The 20,230-nt window shown below is 43.6% G+C and overlaps 1 protein-coding gene across 12 annotated transcripts in view; it reads right to left on the bottom strand.

Annotated features, from left to right (window-relative positions):
* LOC134737558 (E3 ubiquitin-protein ligase HERC2-like) overlaps positions 1 to 20,230 on the bottom strand; it is a 46,299-nt gene that overhangs the window by 12,233 nt on the left and 13,836 nt on the right. For 2 of the 12 annotated variants that reach the window (XM_063653178.1, XM_063653181.1), the window contains exons 2-9: positions 13,981 to 14,193; positions 9,654 to 10,995; positions 8,243 to 8,352; positions 7,566 to 7,703; positions 6,467 to 6,559; positions 4,375 to 4,563; positions 3,594 to 3,745; positions 728 to 1,086 (exon numbers count right to left, since the gene is read on the bottom strand). In XM_063653178.1, the coding sequence (XP_063509248.1) occupies positions 728 to 1,086; positions 3,594 to 3,745; positions 4,375 to 4,563; positions 6,467 to 6,559; positions 7,566 to 7,703; positions 8,243 to 8,352; positions 9,654 to 9,789 (1,177 nt within the window). In that variant the 5' untranslated portion in view covers positions 9,790 to 10,995; positions 13,981 to 14,193. Of the gene's footprint in view, positions 1 to 727; positions 1,087 to 3,593; positions 3,746 to 4,374; positions 4,564 to 6,466; positions 6,560 to 7,565; positions 7,704 to 8,242; positions 8,353 to 9,638; positions 10,996 to 13,980; positions 14,194 to 20,230 lie in introns of those variants that run through there. The other 10 variants (XM_063653176.1, XM_063653177.1, XM_063653171.1 and 7 more) reach the window with 9 other exon arrangements.

Consider the following 20,230-nt stretch of genomic DNA (forward strand, 5'->3'; position numbering starts at 1 on the left):
TCAGCTTTGGGGTTTTGCAGCCATCACTACCACCTCTGCCCAATTTCCCATAGTCACCATCTCCCCAAGACCACACTTGCCATAAAAAATACAAATGCATTTAAATAACAACAACTCTGCATTTTAATGAAAAATTTTAAATGACTGAAAATAATATAATGAAAAATGCACACTAATCTAGACCACCCATGTGCATAGTTAACACTACAAGGGTGGCTACTGAGCAAATGAAATCTAGATGACACTTGAGGTTGATATAGAAACAATAAAGACAGGGAAAGCTGAGTTTTCTTTTTGTTTTCATTCCATGAAAAACAAAGTCCTGACTCTTACTAGCCTGGGCTCAATGTTCACTGCTTCACAGAACCAAAGGCCCACTGCCTCCGTAACACATAACTGGGGCCCGGCACACTGCAGACGCTTGCAGACCACCCTCCCATTTGCCTGCTGCTTCTGTTGCCACCGTGCGGACTGCTGGTCAACCGTACCACTGTATGTGTTCCCAACTGCATGTATCAGCATAGTTGATAAAATGCTCACATAGAGATGGTGGCAGCTGCGAACCATCTGACAGGCCCCAGGCAAACAAGCCCAGTAACCACCGGGGCCTCTCCACCAATGACACTGAGCCCCACACCCACTGGACGACAGGGTGGGCGGCTTCCTCCAGGGAAGCTGCCATGCATGTCCTCGAGGGCCTGTCGAAGGTGGCGAGAGCTCTACGTACCGTTCTCAGTGACAGCCAGGGTTTGAGCGTCCCCACTCCCACACGCCACATCGATGACCTTCAGTCCTTTAAGCCCAGCTACCAGCATCGGAATGGCCTCGTCCTCACTGGAGCCTTCAAACAGATAGGACGGCCGTTTATTAAGTCCTGTAAGAGGCCACCTCCTGCTGCATGCTCCCACTGATGCAGACCAGATGTACTGTGGCCCAGCCGGCCATAGTTCCCATGGCCCCAGGTGTGCAGCTCCCCCTCGGCAGTGACGGCTGCGCTGTAAGTGCTTCCGACAAGCGATGTGCACCACGTGCTTCCCGGCCTGCTTTCCAGAGAAGGCGGAGATCACCTTAGGCTCCTCCAGAGGCCTTGGGGAGGAAGGGAACAAACATGAACGCCTTTCTTCTTGGTGTTATTTCTTATTAGTGTTAGCAAAGGAAGTTCACTATCCAAATTTAGACCATCACAGCATCAGGCCAGTTTCACCTTCTAGGTACCTAATAAAATAAGAAAGACAGAATTCAAACACCTAACACATCCATGACTTTTTGTTCAGTTGGAACCCGATGCCAAGCATGGTATCCAGTAGAAATATAAAAACAGTGTTTGTTAAAGACTTGTACAATAGGCCAGGCATGGTGGCTCACGCCTATAATCCTAGCACTTTGGGTGGCCGAGGTGGGCGGATCACCTGAGGTCAGGAGTTTGAGACCAGCCTGGTTAACATGGTGAAACCCCATCTCTACTAAAAATACAAAATTAGTTGGGCATGGTAGCGGGTGCCTGTAATCCCAGCTACTTGGAAGGCTGAGGCAGGAGAATCGCTTGAATCCAGGAGGTGGAGGTTGCAGTGAGCTGAGATCATGCCATTGCACTCCAACTTGGGCAACAAGAGCAAAACTCCATCTCAAAAAAAAAAAAAAAAAAAAAAAAGGCTTGTACAATAAAGTCCATTGCAGCTTTATTCACAATGGCCCAAAACCACGGTCCATCTGCAACAGAAGGAATGACTTACCCACACACCAAACAACATGGCTGCATCTCAAGACATCATGCTAAGTGAAAGACGCCAGAAACAAAACACCATACACTGTATGGCTTTGTTTATATTAAATTATGGAAAAGACAAAATCGTAACAACAGAGGGCAGATCAGAGGTTGTCAGGAACTGGAGGTAGGAACGGGCATCGACTCGAATCCCCGGAAGTGACGGGAGCGCCCCATGTCTTGATGGCAGTGACCCAACTGCGTGCACTTGTCAAAACCACCCAACTCTACATCTGAAACTGTCATCTGGCTGTATGGAAGCCTCATAAAGCTGACTAACATTTGTATGTATTTGTTAAATGAATGGGGATGGAATGAAGCCAGCACTCTGCAATCTATACTTTACAAATGAAAAGTATGAGGCAGTGGGGATTAGGGTAGAGAAGTCTTACTAGTTGAAGAAATTGCAAAGTTAGCAAAATACCCTATTCTTAGGATCCAGAATATGTTCCTATGATGGATGACATTTTCTTGAGAATCTATAGAAGCCAGGCCTCTCCAACGACATGGTTTACTCACTTTGAGACCTACTAGTTTGCAAAATACACACACACAGTGGCACAGGCGCTCACAGGGACAGCCCAATGACTCTACTCAGTACAAACTCTCCCTTACTCAGCTTAAGTTTCAACTTCCCCAAAAGGTTATCTCCAGCTTCTGCCATCTGCACTCATCTCTCTTCCTTCCTTGAAGTCCTAGAATAAGGCCTAAGTTACTCATCCCAGCACTTACTCTCCACTGAGAATTGTTTTACTATGAAATATTTTATATAAAGTCAGTTATAAATACCATAAAGGAAGTAAGCAGATATACCACCCTGTCCTGCACCTCTACACCTTTCAAGTCCCATGTACCCCATGTCAATCCCAGCCTTTAGGATCCAGTGTGAGAGTAACAGCTATAAATTCCATGGAGATCAATCTTTTGTTTTTCACTCATTTTACATTTGTCTGAATCCCTTTCAACACTGTCAGGGTTGGGCTGTTCTGAGCTTGGCATACATGTACCACACAATGCGCATCACTCTGCTTTTCTCCCAGTTTGGGATCTTCCCAGCGGATGCTGTCAGCAATGATGACCTCAACTCCACCCTGTGGTGTGCATGGGCCATGCCCCCCAGGCTCCTCTCAAGGGACACAAGTGCAGTCATGACTTCGCTCATTTCAAGCTCTGCAACTGCCTGCTCCCTGCTCAGGGCTCTGGCCCACATGACATGGGCTTGCTGAGTTGGTATGCACACACGTCCTTCATTTAAACCTAATGCCAAAGTTCCACGCACAACAGCAAAGTACAAGAGGGTTCCCCATCACTCCATGGGGCTGTCAGACCTCCCAATTCTTACAGCCTGGCATTTATAATAACTTTGTTTTATCTCTGTTCTTTCACAATAAAAGGTTCCACCGAATAGGATAATATTAGGAAGAAACTGCTGACTTTTGTTCCTGTAAAAATAATATTATGGTTCAAGGAAAGGGTGACAACCTTATCTACGGGAGACAGGGTGAACTGTTTGTGAATGAAGGAACAGTGGTGTAGGATTTGTTTTGGCAAACTCCAGAGTGGCGATGCAGTTTGAGTAGATAAAAGGCTGGCCAAGGCTACACGGGGTGGAGAAGAGCCGAAAGGCCAATTCCTGTTGCCCTCCATGCATGGGCAGAGCTCCTAAGCCATCACCAAGGAGGGGGCATATCGTAGTGTCCTGCTCCACCCCAGCGCTACATGTCAGGGTAGCTGGAAAACACCTGGACACACTTCTGCACTCCATCCTGTTTAGGATATAGCAACATAAAAGAAGAGTGTGTCCCCTACAGAAATGAGCAATACATACACAGTGTCCCTGTGGCCCAGCCATCTGCCATCCCCACAGCCCCAGGAGTACACCTCTCCAGTGGCAGCCAAGGCTAGGTAATGGTGACCATCAGAATGGGCAGCAATTTTTACAATGTTTCTGGAGGCGAGGCCTTGGACCAGCTGTGGGACCTAAAAAAGGAAAAATACCAAGAAAAGTAGTCATCAGTCCAAGGAAAATGAAAGCAGCGCAGCTCTCCGTTATCATGTATCCCTGAGCAAAGCCTGCTCTAACTGGAAGTGGGGCATAAGTCCCTGGGGGCCATGGGGCCGGCTCTCCAGCCCTTCCCACCCAGCACCAACAGAACAGCGGGCAGCCTCCAAGTGCTCTGTGCCAAGACCAGAGCCGATGCAGGGGCAGGACAGGCTAGCCCCATGCCACAGAGACACACAGCCGACAGGGAGGAATACCTCGCTTTAATGAAAACATGCCACGTCCCAATTTGCCACTATCCCCATGAGGCCCATCTCCCTCATCTGTCACCTGTCTGGTCCCAAAGTCAAATGAGTTTACACGTGGAAATGAGTTTACAAATGGGAATCTCATGATTAGCAATGAGTTTCACTGTAAGGACTTCCTAATCTTCACAACCCAAATCTTGACAATATTACAACTGAGATCATTAAACATAATATACAATAAACAGAAGCTTATCAATCTTCAGAAATCAAATGGCTTAAAGAAACACCAGAGCTTGTGCATCTATAGTTCAGACCCTGCTCCACAAGGGAACACTGCAGGCGGTGCCCAGAACACTCACCAGTGTGTCACTATTGTAGGCCTGTGTGTACACGCGGCCATTGCGTGACAGCATCAGGAAGCGCTTCTCTGCACAGGCAATCTGTGTGACTCCCAGGTTGGCCAGGCCTTTGCACTGGATTGGACCAATCACATTGGCATAGTATTTCCATCCTATTAACACCCAACCTATGACCTCTTGCAATGATCCCTGCAAGATGAGAAAGTAAATGTTTTCTTTTACAACAGCAAAAAAAAAAAAAAAAAAAAAAAAAAAATGCTGGGAGTAGCACTGAGATATTATAAGCTAAAAAACAAAGCAAATAAAGAGAAAATATGCTGATTCAAAGCATCAAAATAGCTCGTACCATGCTGTATTACCTCATTTAACAGGTATGATGAAGCAACTGAACAGGTTATTTTTCCGTTTCCATTGCATTTCATTTTAACAGAGACCATTAAAAAGTAGTATAAATGGCCCTTAAATACTAATGTATTTTAAAATGCTCAAACTATATCAGGGTCACCATTTTGTGCTTTAACAGGCAAAATCCCAAAAGCCCACACACAAGGCTGGGAGACCAGCAGCCATATTGGTGGTGAGAGAAATCAAGTTGTACAGGAGCAATCTGGTGACAACCAGCCCACACTAGGTGCATCCCCACCTGTGCATGTGCACAGGCACACACGCATGCACCCATGGAGGACACATGTTCCAGGTCAAGCCTTGCAGTACTATTTGTGTTTTTGGTTGTTTTTGTTTGAGATGGAGTTTCACTCTTGTTGCCCAGCCTGGAGTGTGGTGGCGCGATCTTGGCTCACTGCAACCTCTGCCTCCCGGGTTCAAGCAATTCTTCTGCCTCAGCCTCCCGAGTAGCTGGGATTACAGGCATGTGCCACCACGCCCGGCTAATTTTTGTATTTTTTAGTAGAGACGGGGTTTCTCCAAATTGGCCAGGCTGGTCTCAAACTCCCAACCTCAGGTGATCCGCCCACCTCGGCCTCCCAAAGTGCTGGGATTACAGGCGTGAGCCACCACACCCGACCCTCAGCACTATTTGTATAGCAACACTGTGGCAATAAGCCCAAGTGTCCACCAATAAGAGACTCACTAAAGAAAGATACATAAAAGACACATCCACACACTGAAGACTAAGCTGCTTTATAAAAACAAAGAGCGACACTCTGATAAAGTACTCCAGTATATATGGTTAGTAAAAAAAAACAAGCAACACAAGTAATGCAACATGCTACCACTAGCGTACTCATTCCAGAGAACAAGGTTACAGAGGAGACTGAAAAGTCAGAGGCAGCAGGTGGGAAATGGCTGGAAGGCGTGGGCGGGGAAGCGACAGTGTGTCTCTGCCTAGGTTTGATTTTTGAACCATGTGACTGTATTCCTTTTTTTTTTTTAATGACTGTAAAACAAAATAAATACTCTTCATACTAGAAATAAAATCTTAGAAAAATCTGGATTCAAAACTAGGATTACTGTTATACACTGGCAAAGTTCACTACCATTCCCAAAGGCAGTTTTCTCATTGACATAATGAGATACAACAGCGTGCATGAGGTCCTCAGCAGGCTTGCACCCTACAGGTGCTCCACACATGCAAATCACTACTATTACCATTACTATTACATAACAGATATAATATATAATTATACTGTCACTGCTATAACCAGCATTACATACTAACACAGCCCGTGTTCAGAGTATAAAGAAGGCTGTGGAACCCCCTGCAGGTGGGAGGGCCTGGGGCTGTGGATAAAGGGGAGCTCTCTGGGGCTGTGCCACCTGAACCTGGAATGCGGGCCCCCAGGTTGGGTCCCCAGGCCTGTGTGCCTCAGCTTGCTCATCACTCACTCTCTACACGGATAATACTTTCAACAGCAAACATGTTTAAAAACCATAAGCCAGCTCCCCCCAACAATACCAGAAAAAACAAGTCTCCACATGGGCCCAGGATGAGAACCTAGAAGTGGTACTAGCTACAAAACACATGGAGAACACGGTTCTTGCACACACACCTTATGAGACGTCAGAGAGCTACACAGCGGAAGTATCTACAGGGCGTAGCCAGACGGTCTAAATGGGCCATGACAACAATCACCATTTGTCGCAGATCAATGGCAAGCTCGTTGTCTTGTGGAAGGGTGAGGTACCTCAGGAAACTCTCAATGGGGCTCAGAGGGCCACACAAAAGCTAGAAAGGAAAAGTAAACAAACATTCAGAAATGGTGGGAAAAATTAAAGTAACAATTAGCCTTTAATTATTTTTTTTATTTTGCTATAGACTCATTTGACCCATCAAATGACAATGTCGATGATACAGTTATACTATACAGCTATATATTTATGCAGCATATAAACTGACTGTACAAATGTCTAAATTTGCTGTATACATGTACACAACATTGACTGTGCATATATACATTTATGATACTACAGGTAAGTTGAATCCACACAGATTACTAGCACAACCAAACCACCCTACAGGCCTAGGACCCCCGGAGAAAGGCAGAACCACTTCTGTGGGAACCCAGCACAGCATCTCAAGCTGGCCTTGAAATCTAAAACCAAAAACTTTATTTCCATCTAAACGTTGCCCACTCTGGAGAACACCTACTTTCATTTGCATAATTCTAATTCTTCTAAAGGCAGAAGAGCCCTATTATCATTAAAGACTGCAAATAATAGAAAAACCAAAGCATGATATTGGAATGCCTAAGACTTTCCCAAAAAACCGGCAAAATCCAACTTGTACTTGACCTGTAAAGACCAGCAGTCCTGGAGGTTTAGGCCCAGGGCCCCACACGCCTGCTCCTCCCCCAGCTCGGTGTCCACACCTGTTAAGGGGGGAGCTGGTACTAAACAGAGTGACAGCTCAGGTGACACGCCCTGCACAGAGCCCAGTACATAGGAAGGGCCAACAAAGCAGGCCATTATTTTCATTGTTCTTTTCTGGTATTGATTTAAAAGTGCATGTTTCAAGCTTGGTTCTGTGCTGACAAGGAAGTCAGTGTTCACTGATCCGAGTCTTCTCCACAAACAAGTGGCCTCCCACACCTGTCTCATCTGACTCAATGCTGTTACTACCAAACACACACACACCAGAGAAAAATACTGCCGTGGACACGCACGCCAGTCTTGCTTAAAAAATAACTAGACTCGAGTGTCACCTACACACAAAGTTCCATCATGACACCCACGTGCATGTCGCCCTCGGAGTGGGGCGTATCCTTCCTGCAAATGATGCTCTGGAACCTTTGCAGCAAGGGCAAAAGCGGGGCACTGGTGCCCTGGGCGGAACGCTCATTGTCAGTCTCCTGTGCCTCGCTGTCCCACAGCTGAAGCAACATCAGGATGGCAAACAACATTTGGCCAAAGGAGAAAAGATATTTATTCCTAGTAAAAACAGATTAACTTTTTTTTTCATGGTGGAGCAAAAATAAAAGCAAACAGCTAGATAGAAGTGAAGCAATACTTGGGATATGAAAGGAAACGAAAGTAAAGCCATGGTAATTAAATCACTGAATTGACACCAAGATTTCAGCACACGACATCACCTTTTGCTGATAGGAAAGACCAGTTAAGAAGCTCAAAGAGCATGTTTACATGAAAGATCTAGGATCTTAAATTCATGGAATAAAAATAATTAAATGAGGAAAACTGAAAAAAAAAAAAATTCCCAGTCTAGAAAACTAAGCATAAAAAAAGGAAGTGAAGAAAAGGAAAAGAGAGAGCGAGCTCTGGGACATGGTTCTCTGGTTACAGAGCACCACATCTGCTGCAGTCACACACGATTCAGTGAAACAAACACAATGCAACAGGTATTTGGACACAGAGCCGCTTCCCCAAAGTGTTCCCAGTCTGTGGCAGCCCTCACCTCAGCGTGCCTGTCTGCACAGCCAGCTCCAGCAGGATGGCCAGGGCCAAGTGCTGGTCCTGCAGGGGGACGCTTCTGGCCCTTTGGTGCCTGGTGTTCCGTGAACATCCCTGAAATGAAAACAGTGGATGCAGGAACAAAGCGACCTCCAGAAAGACAGCATGCTTACAATCACACTAACACGTTTACTACACGCTCCCTCCCAAGGAAGGATATATTTTTAATATTTAGAATCAAGTTTATGAGACTTGCTACTCAAATTTTTCAGAGATTTTTAAAGTGTAAAATTAGCTTACAGAAATATATTTTATTTAAATTATTCATTCAGACACTATATTACAGTAGATGACATACTCCAAGTTTGTGAAACATAAAATAATTTATCTCATTATCAAAAACATGAGTAGAAGAATATCTAGCTATCTTTTCCAGTTTCAATGACTTGTAAGACTATAACAGTATCAACATCCTCCTACGGAATTAGAGAGCCAATCTCCAAAACCACCTGATAATCTGAAGGCAAAATGTCTACACTAATTTTTATCTCTGATCAATGAAATATTTTTAACTTTTCTATGTTACTCAATAATAAATTTTTTAAAATTCTATCCCAAGACTGCGGAGAAAGGATCCTATGGCATCAATATTACAGCTGAATTTTTGAAATCAACTCCATGCCTATGTTCAGGGCCTCCAGCGTTAAAAATTTGTGGTGATGCCTTCACCAGCAGGCTCAGGAAGTGGACTCAGAGCCAGGGATGCAAACGCCAAAGGCCTCCTGCCGGATGGAAGAAGGCACAGTGCTGACCTCTGCAAGGGGAGTGAGGAGTGGCCTCACTTTTCCTCTGCATCTGTCCTCCCTGTTGAATTTTATATTTTCTTTAAATTTAAAAACCTTAACAAAAATGCATAGCACCTAAGACCAGAATTCATGTTTTTCTTACACACAAATGATTCCTATTCAAAATTTTTTACGCTAAAAAGACCAGCTAAAGGACTAAACTATTTGATCTTGAGTAGTTGTTTACTCCCACGTTATCTATAAGACTTCAAACCAAGCGCCACTCTGCACTCAGGACAGCAGCTCCTAATCACAGACAGACACACAATGTAAGTGCTCAACCCTCCACGAATGACTGATGGCCAAATCTCTAAGCATCCTCCCTCGTCCATCTCATTTAGTATCACAGCTTCCTGGGTCTAGTCAGAGTATCATATATCAAATCTCCTGAAAAGCTGAGAACCCAGACCCAGAATCACAGCACTGAGAGCCCGCTGAAAACAGAGGTGAGAAACCAACCTACTAGGCTTCTTAGCTCTAAAGCGAGGGTGGTAAGAACCAGCCTCAAGCAGGCCAGCTGTCTGCGTGCAGAAGGCAAGAAAGGAAAGAACTCACCCCATCACAACGGACCTGAGGAAGCTGGTCGCTCTCTCCACCACCTCCAGCCACAGAGAGGACCCGGTGCTCTCATCGAAGAGCGAGGCCTCGGGAAGTGCTCGCAGGGCGTCCAGGGACTCCTACAACAGCTCACTGCAGAGGTCCGCATTCTCGCCTGGGCACACACGTGTCAGAGGAGCCCGCCCACTCCCCTCACTCTCCTGCTGGGCTTCCCACCCCTCAGCGAGAGATGATGCCACTGTCACCTTTCCAATCCCTCACTCAACAGGCCAAAATCTAGCACAGCTGTTCCAGTCAATTCTGTATTTCACGGCTGTCACATGAGCAATACAGTAACTTCTTATTCTTCTAGAATTAAGTCTGTACTCAGGTGTTCCATGGTAGTGGCTGACGTGGGGGTGAGGGTGCATGCACTCTCTTTTTTTTTCTTTAAAGCACAGACATGAAAAGTGAAACAGCCTCTGCAGCCTCTCATCTCACAAGCAAGGAAACCGAGGCACAGAGAACACAAGGGATCAGCCGAAGGGCACATGGTGGCTGAACCGAGCTCAAAACCCAGACTGTTGATGGATTAGGGAAGCAGAACAACGCATCACACCAGGGACCATACCTGATCGCCAAGCCCTGCACAGGAAGGCGAAGGCGAAAGACAGTGCCGCTCGGGATCCCACTCTGGCGAGCCCCCCCACACCTTTGCTCACAGGCCGGGAACTGCAGACGACACACACGGAACATACAACCAGTCAGCAGCGGAGGGTGCAGATACTACATAAAATCAATACTATGAAAGGGTGTGTACCAAAATCTGACCAATGGTTTTCTTCAAGTGACAGGATCACAAGTGGATTTTTAGTTTCGTTGTTTAACAACTTTGATCAAATGTCTTTTGTAAAGGAAAAGTTTTCTCTTTAAGCATCAAAGAAATGTATAAGGAATTTTAAATGTCTTGGGAAAATGCTCATGAAATGACCTCCCAAAGTGAGATTCTAGTGGGAGGAAGCAGACGATAAACAGATAAATACATAAACAGAGGGAGAATAAACCCCACATGGGAGACCAGGCCGGAGAGGAGCTGGAAGAAGAGCAGCAGAGACGCACAGGCTAGCCTGGCTCACCCCAGCTCCGGCGTCCTCCACTCGGGGTCTGCTCCTGGCCGCGGGTGAAGCCCTGTGTGCTTGAGCCACCCCGTGGGGAGTCGCCCTCTTCTGAGGATGGTGCTCATCACCGTCCTGTGTGTTTTTAAGCTTTTCGCTACTTGCGTATGTTAATTTCACAAGTCAGTTTCATTCCGCATGTAGTAAAAGGTTATGCAAATGGTACACCACAAAAACCATCCTGTACAAGAGAGAAAAGGCTAGAATACAAAAAGGCATAATCTCAACTCAATTATGCATAGAAAATAATTTTATTTTATACTTTATAGTATATCATATTTCTAATATATGTATATTACAGTATTGCTACTATATATTCTCCAAATTTACTAAAATTTGCTTTCATGATCAGGGGATACGCTATAAAAACAGGTGATATGGAGTTCAAGACCAGCCTGGCCAACAGGACGAAACCCTGTCTCCACTAAAAATACAAAAGGTAGCCAGGTGTGGTGGTGACATGCCTGTAATCCCAGCTACTCGGAGGCTGAGGCAGGCAAATCGCTTGAACCTGGGAGGCGGAGGCTGCAGTGAGCCAAGATCGCACCACTGCACTCCAGCCTGGGAGGCAGAGCAAGACTCCATCTCAAAAAAACAAAACAAAACAAAACAAAACAAAAAACAACAAACAGGGATGTTATAGAAGGATCTCCCCAAGATACCATGTGTAATAAAAATGGCAAAGAAGAACATGGCTGGCCGGGGCAACGGTACACGCTTATCCACAAGTGCCTGAATAATGCACCGGGAGCTCAGAGAGGAAACACAAGAACCTCTGAGAAGGGCACTGGGTACCTGGAAGATGGAAATCTTTGCTCCCGAATCCTAAATGAGAAATATGAACATGACAAGACACAGACATGTAACAGGACACACAGTCCTTACAAGAGAAGCACATGGGCCAAGTGTGGTCAGAGGAGGTGGGTGAGTCACTTTAGGTCAAGAGTTTGAGACCAGCTTGGCCAGCATGGCAAAACCCCGGCTCTACAAAAAATACAAAAATTAGCCAGGCATCGTGGCACACGCCTGCAGTCCCAGCTACTTGGGAGGCTGAGGTGGGAGAATCACTTGAGCCCAGGAGGTCAAGGCTGCAGGGAGCCATGATAGCCCCACTGCCCTGGGCAACAGTGAGACCCCCATGTCAAAACAAACAAACAAACAAAATCATCTCTAGATTAACACCTAATACAAGGTAAATGCTCTGTAATTAGTTGTTATATTGTATTGTTATTTGTATTTCTTAATTGTTGTGTTGTTTTTTATTGCTTTTCTTCCAATATTTTCGATCCACAGTTGGTTGAATCTGTGGATGTGAAACCCAGATACAGAGAGCCAACTGTAATGTGATTTCAACTATATTTAAACAGAAGGAAACAAAAAAGGAAAACAAACACAAAAATTAAAACGTAAGAAAACAAGGAAACAAGCTGCAAGTATCGCTCGTGTCTCTGGCGAGCAAGATGATCAGGGTTTTGCTTTGTTTCTTCCTGCCTCCTGTACTTTCTATGTGCTCTCCAGGGAGTCAAAGTCACTATCACAGTCAAATAAAGCCAACACTCCTAACTACACAAAATATAGTTTCATCTGGCAATCTTGTAGTTCAGCCTTCTGAAGACAAAAGTCTGATAGACAGCTTCATTTTGGAAAAGTACAATTTTACATAAGCTTTAAACATTCTAGTGGCTGTCAGCAAATATAGGAAATCTGTAATATATTATCAGGCATCAACAAATTAAAACTCATATGCCCAAAAGCATCCCCACTTTTTTTTTTTCTTTTTGAGACAGGGTTTCATTCTTGTTGCCCAGGCTGGAGTCCAACGGCACGATCTCCGCTCACTGCAACCTCCACCTCCCCAGTTCAAGCAATTCTCCTACCTCAGCCTCCCGAGTAGCTGGGATTACAGGCATGTGCCACCATGCCCTGGCTAATTTTTTTATTTTTAGCAGAGACAGGGTTTCTCCATATTGGTCAGATCTCAAACTCCCGACCTCAGGTGATCCGCCCGCCTCAGCCTCCCAAAGTGCTGGGATTACAGGCGTGAGCCACCGCGCCCGGCCTAAAAGCATCTCTTGTAATAAAAGAATAAGAAAATCACATTAGGAAGGAAAAACATGAAGCATCTAAACTAGATGGGCACTGAACATTACAATCTATCTCCTTACCCAGCAGCAAAACAAAATAAAACGTACACAATGTTCAGAATTCATTTTCAAATTTATACTTGAGCTGATCTAAAGCTTTGGCTGGCTTCCACAGTTACTGACAGAAAAAGGTCTTTAAAATAATGACACAGAGCCAGGCGCAGTGTCTCATGCCTGTAATCCCAGTACTCTGAGCGGTTGAAGCAGGAAGATTGCTTGAGGCCAGGAGCAAGACCCCATCTCCATGCGCGCGCGCACACACACACACACACACACACACACACACACACACACACACACACATTATTTTTATTTAGCCAGGCATGGTTGCATGTGCCTGTAGTCCCAGCTACTCAGGTGGCTGAAGCAGGAGGATCACTAGAGAGCCAGAGTTCAAGGTTAGAATGAGCTATGATTACACCATTGCACCCCAGCCTGGGTGACAGTGCAAGACGTTGCCTCTCAAAAAAAAAAAAAAAAAAAAAAGAAACAAAAAATTTTAATTGAATAAATAATGACAGAGATTACATAGTATGGTCTGTTACTACATGAGCAAATTGGCAAATTCATTCTCCAGATTACATAAAACATACAAAAAGGGAAAGCAAGAATAAATTTCAGAAGGTGAAGACAGACACTATATTGAAAATCTTAATTAAACTTTCTGAAACAAAACAGTCTGAATTTTATATTTAACTGGCATTAGGATTCTTTTTTTTTTTTTTTTTGAGACGGAGTCTCACTCTGTCGCCCAGGCTGGAGTGTGGTGACACGACCTCAGCTCACTGCAAGCTCCGCCTCCTGGGTTCATGCCATTCTCCTGCCTCAGCCTCCCAAGTAGCTGGGACTACAGGCGCCCGCCACCACGCCTGGCTAATTTTTTTTGTATTTTTAGTAGAGACAGGGTTTCACCGTGTTAACCAGGATGGTCTCGGTCTCCTGACCTCGTGATCCACCCGCCTCGGCCTCGCAAAGTGCTGGGATTACAGGCGTGAGCCACCACGCCCGGCCCATTAGGATTCTTTCTTTGCGTTATATTACCTTTTTCTGTCCACAAGAGGCAGAGAAATGCCACTGCTTTTCCACTTAACTTTGACATTCTCCTGAAAAATGGTTCAAGGCAATGAAACAGTGCTCCAAGATTACCAGCCTCTGCTTGAGTCACGGGGCTGAGAGTGGTGGTGGCTGACTGAATGGCCAGGGCCTGCTGCTCTTTAACCAGCACAGAAAGACACCCCTTCAGTTCATTCACATCTAGAAAACAAGACAAGATAACATCTCACCTGTGGACAATGTGGCCACAGTTTGTTGTAATGTTGAGAAAATGGATGGTGACAACAGGTAGTACTCAAAGGCATGATATGTGGCAACAACGGTTTTAACCACTTTACACATACGAATTCAGGCAACCCTCACAACCAGCACTGTCAAGCAGTGTTGTAAATCCATTTTATGGATGAAGAAACTGAGGCACCAAGTGGTTAAGCAACTTCTCCGAGGCCACACAGAGGAGTAAAGCACATGACAGAGACTCTGAACCACCATGGCATACTGCCTCTCTGAAAACATCATACAAAAGTTGGCCGGGACAGTGGCTCACGCCTGTAATCGCAACACTTTGGGAGGCCAAGGCAGGTGGATCACTTCAGGTCAGGAGTTCAAGACCAGCCTGGCCAACATGGCGAAACCCCTTCTCTGCTAAAAAAAAATACAAAAATTAGCTGGGTGTGGTGGTGCGCGCCTAGAATTCTAGCTACTCAGGACGCTGAGGCACAAGAATCGCTTGAACCCAGGAGGCGGAAGGTTGCAGCGAGCTGAGCTTGTGCTGCTGCACTCTAGCCTGGGTGACGGAATGAGACTCTGTCTCCCCCAAAAAAAAAAAAAGTTACTAACACAGAACTCTGAAGTCAATATCAATCAATATTTTTCAGCAGCACATCTCCTAAACAGAGAAAAACACTAGCCATTACTTTTATGTTGAAAAACCAAATTCAAAATAAAAACGATGTCTTGATAAAATTACCCAGTACGCATGACTCATGAAACACATTTATGGACATATTTTAGAGGAAGATAAAGTAACCAGTTAGAATACACATTCCAACTAGTAAGTGATATTTCATTATATTATTCTCTTTACTTCTATGTATCTTCAAAAATTTCCATACTAAGAAGTGTTTTGTAAGTAGCTAGAAGGCAATCACATGAGTGAAAATAATTCAAAGGATTCTGGTCTTTCGATTAAGCATGCGTCTACCTCAGAGTACAGATCATTATAGGGGAACTGTAAGTTACCTCCCACCAATCCCCTATAACACCACAGTTCCCAGTGGCAGGGTGAGAGCTGGGCTCTTCTGGGCCTGCCTCTCTGCTGCTTACTAGCCTGGAGGCCAGCAGTCACCAGCCTCGCAGCCCTGGATCCTGACAGGTAATAGCAACACCCCTACTGGCTGCCTCCCCTTGGGCAGAAGACATCAGTTTTCCGGCTACCCATTCCCTGGATATGCTCTCCACGGGACGGGAGGGGCTTAGAAGGCAGGAGAGGGACACATCTCACCACTCCCTGGAAAGGCACAGGGTGACGCACACTGTGCCCAGCACCAGCAGTAGGATGTGAGAGCTGAAGCTTTGCAGCTAAGAGCTAATAGTTATTTAAAATGACATGAAGAATACTGAATTGCACACTGGGCTCAAGATGGAGAAGTGAAAGACTGACAGGTAAAGCAGTGCCCCTGCCCTTCTCAGGGCATCGCCACCGAGCCACCCTTCAGGCAAGGAGGCTGGCCCAGCACTTCAAGGGCTAAGCCCTTCCTGAAGAGTCACTGCATTTTCCGCCTTTAAATAATACATCTCCCTTCTGCTTGGCTGCGGAGCCCAGAAACAACCCCAAAGCTCCAAGAAAGCAGCTCGGCCCTTGAGCACCCACGTGCCCTTCTCCCTGACACCCTCCTGCTTATTCCATTGCAATCCTGACTGCCCAGTCCATCATTCATGTACATTCTAAAACAGTGGGTGAGAAAATACACAAACCATGGACACCACTGGGGAGTCAGAACTCCTACCCCTGCCTCACAGTAACCAGGGGCCTCTAGGCAAAGTGGGAAGCCTGGACTTCGTCTCCAGCTGCCAGCGATGAGGTGAAGCACGCCCTATCCCGGCCAGAGCAGGGTCACAGAAAGATTTAACCACTTACACAGAAGATTTAAGTAAGACCTAGAGTCGCCTAACAACATGTTCCATTGAGAAAGTCACTCATGATACCAAGAACCAGGAAGATCTAAAACCAAATTTTAAACAACAATTATAGAAATACCACAATGAAAGATGTGGGAATAATGTGGCCAATAATTAAAAGCAGTCATGATAAAAAGGCTTCAACAAGCAATTACAAACACATGTGAAATAAATGAAAAAATAGAAAGCCTAAGACAAGAAAAGGAAGACAAAAAAAAAAAAAAGAAACCAAATAGGAAGTTTAGAACTGAAAAATACAATAACCAAAATAAAAAGCTCAGTGAATGGACACAGCAGTAGAGTGGAGGAAAAAGGGCAAAGAATCAGTGATGTAAAAGATAGAAGTTACCCAATGTGAATAACACAGAAGAAATACACGCCCCTAAGGTGGGGCATGGTGGCTCATAGCTGTAATCCCAGCACTTAGGGAGGCCAAGGCAGGTGGATCACAAGGTCAGGAGTTTGAGACCCGCCTGGTCAACATGGTGAAACCCCATCTCTACTAAAAATACAAAAATTAGCTGGCCATGGTGGCGGGCACCTGTAATCCCAGCTACTCAAGAGGCTGAGACAGGAGAATTGTTTGAACTCGGGAGGCGGCGGTTACAGTGAACCGAGATGGTGCCATTGCACTCCAGCCTGGAAAACAGGGAGAGATTCCATCTCAAAAAAAAAAAAAAAAGAAAAGAAAGAAGTATATGTCCCCGCGGAAAAGAAAAACAAACAAAAAACAAAACAGTCTCAGGGACCTATGGGACTATAACAACTCCAGTCACTGAACTCACAAAGGGACAGGAGAAACAAGGTGGGGTTGACCGGGAGGCGGAGCTTGCAGTGAGCCGAGACTACACCACTGTACTCCAGCCTGGGAGACACAGCAAGACTCTGTCTCAAAAAAAAAAATAAATAAATAAATTAAAAAAGAAGTTGGGGTTGAAAGTGTACTCTAAGAAGTGATGGCTTAAAATTTCCCAAATTTGGCAAGAGACATAAACCTACAGATCTAAGGTAAGCAAACCGTAAACAGGATGAATCCGAAGAAATCCAAACTAAGACATATCATAACCAAACTCCAAAAAACAAAAGACAAAGAAAACATTTCAAAGGCCACTAAAGAAAAACAGTACCTCAACTATCATGGATTAACAGGTCAAATGACAGCAAATTTCTCATCAGAAACCATGGAGGCCAGCTGAAAGTACAAAATATTTTTCAAATGATGAAAAGAACCATTAACCCAGAATTCTTATATCCACCAAAAATGTCCTTCGGGAATGAAAAGGAAAGCAAAACATTCTCAGAGGAAGTAAAACAGAATTTGTCACCAGAAGACCCACACCAAGAGAAAGGCTAATGGAAGTTCTCTAAGCAGAATGGCAACCATCAAAGAAGAAAACCCTGGAACTTCCGGAAGGAGGAGATGACAAGCACACCAATGCATAAATACAACAGACTTTTCCCTCACCTCTGGATTTTGCTAAATTATGTCTGAAGGTTCAACCAAAAATTATAACATTGTCATATGTGGTTATCAATGTAAGCAAATGAAATACTTAAGGCAAGTATATTACGAACAGGAGAACAGAAAGGAACGTCAGGGGAGGTAGTTTCTATATCCCTGAAACTAAATGACAACACCAGGTACAATCTAATAAGTGTTCATACATACACAGGCTGAGTGTCCCTTACAAAATGCTCAGGAGCACAAGTGCTCCGCATTTCAGATTTTTATCAGATTTAGGAATATTTGCATATAAATAATGAGATATTTTGGGGATAGGACCCAAGTCGAAATACATTCATTTATGTTTTATATATACCTTATACAGAGAGCCTGAAGGTGATTTTATATAGTATTCTCAATAATTTTGTGCATGAAACAAAATTCATGCTAAGTACCTATGAATGGAATTTTCTACTTGGGGGCATCATGCTGGGGTGCCCAAAAGTTTTGAATTTTGGGGCATTTCTGATTTTGGATTTTGGGTTTAGAGATGCTCAATCTATATGTAATATAGTACCTAGAAAAGCCACTAAAAAAGCTATACGAAAAGATACACTCTAAAACACTACAGAAAAATCAAAATAAAATGCTAAAAATGGTCAAGTAAACCACAGACAGCCAGGAAGAATCAAACCAAAAAAATGAAAAACAAAAGAAATAGAAAATACAAAATAAAATGGCAGTGTTAAGCCTCAATTTAACAATAATGACATTAAATTAAATGTAAAGTCTGAATACATTAAAAGACACTGGGAGAATAGGCTAGAGAACATGATCCAACTACATGTTGTCCATAAGAAAGTGACTTCAAATAGGCAAACTGAAAACAGAAGCACAGAAAAAGAAAGATCATGCAAACATTACTGAAAGGACAGCAGAAGTTGGCTACATTAATACCAAATAAAGTAAGCTTCACAGCAAAGATAATTACCAAGAGGGCTGGGCACAGTGGCTCACGCCTGTAATCCTAGCACTTTGGGAGGCCAAGGTGGGTGGATCACCTGAGCTCAAGAGTTTGAGACCAGCCTGGCCAACATGACAAAACCCCATCTCTACTAAAATACAAAAATTAGCTGGGCGTGATGGCGGGCCCCTATAATCACAGCTACTCAGGAGGCTGAGGCAGGAGAATCACTTGAACCTGGTGGGTTTGGAGGTTGATGAGCTGAGATCGCGCCACTTCAGTCCTGCCTAGGCAAAAGGACCGAAACTCTGTCTCAAGAAAAAAACAAAAAAAAAGAAAAAGATAATTACCAGGAACAGACGGCAACATTACAAAATTAGAACTTGGTCAATACACCATTAAGATGCAGCAATTTGAAACAAAAAACAATGAACAGAACTGAAAGGAGAAAAAGACATTTATACTTTTATAGTTGGAGACCTCAAAATCTCTCTCTACAGCTAATAAAATTAGGAGACAGAAAGGCTGCCAGGATATAGAACTCAACATCACCATCAATCAACTAGATCCAATCAAAATTTATAGAACACTCCAGCCAATAACAGCAGAATACATAATCTGTTCAAGTATCCACAAATACTAAGTTAGAACATATTCTGAGGCATAAAACAAACCTAACAAATTTTTTGAAATTACAATCACACAGCATATGTTCCCTCAAACAATGGAGACAAATTAGAAGTCAACAAGAGAACAATTACAGGAAAATTGCCTAACTCTCAGAAACTAAACTTTAAAACTTCTAAATAACCCATGGATCTAAGAGGAAGTCTCAAGGGAAATTTTAAAATATATTCTGAACTGAGAGAAAATGCAAGTACTATACATCAAAATGAATGGGAAAGAGCTACAGTGGGTGATGAGAGAGAAATTTACAGCACTAAATGAATGGTACGTTAGAAACTTGGAAACAAATCAATAATATAAGTGCCCACCTCGACAACCTCAAAGAAAAAAAAATAGCAAAATAAACCCAAAAGTAAACAGAAACGAAGAAATAATTAAGGTAAGAGTAGAAACAAACTGAAAACAAAAAAACAATAAACAGTAAAGCAAAAAGCTGCTTCTTTGAAAAGATCAATAAAACTGACACACCTCTCTCAGCAATACTGACCAAAAAAAAAAAAAAAAAAAAAAACAGACATAAATTACCAACATTAGTGATGTCACAGACTCTAAAGATATCAAAAAAGATAATTAATTAGGAATTACTAGGAACAACTCTACACACATAAATTTGACAACTTGGGCAAAATGGACTTATTCCTCAAATAATACAAATTACTACAACTCACCAAATATAAAATAGATCATCTGAATAGCCCTAACTACTATTAAGAAAACTGAATTCATAATTCTAAGAATCCCGAGAAAAAAGAAATTACCAGACCCAAATGAATTCACTGGATAATTCCATCAAACATTAAAAAAGAATTAACACAGACTCAAAACAATCTCTTCTGGAAACTAGAAAAGGAAAAACCTCCCAATTCATTTTAAGAAGCTAATATTAGCATGATATCGAACCTAAAGACCGTACAAACTACAGGACAATATATACATAGACACAAAAATATTCAGTGAATTAT

The sequence above is a fragment of the Pongo pygmaeus genome, chromosome 16 (assembly GCF_028885625.2).
Source record: "Pongo pygmaeus isolate AG05252 chromosome 16, NHGRI_mPonPyg2-v2.0_pri, whole genome shotgun sequence".
Taxonomy (NCBI): Eukaryota; Metazoa; Chordata; class Mammalia; order Primates; family Hominidae; genus Pongo; species Pongo pygmaeus.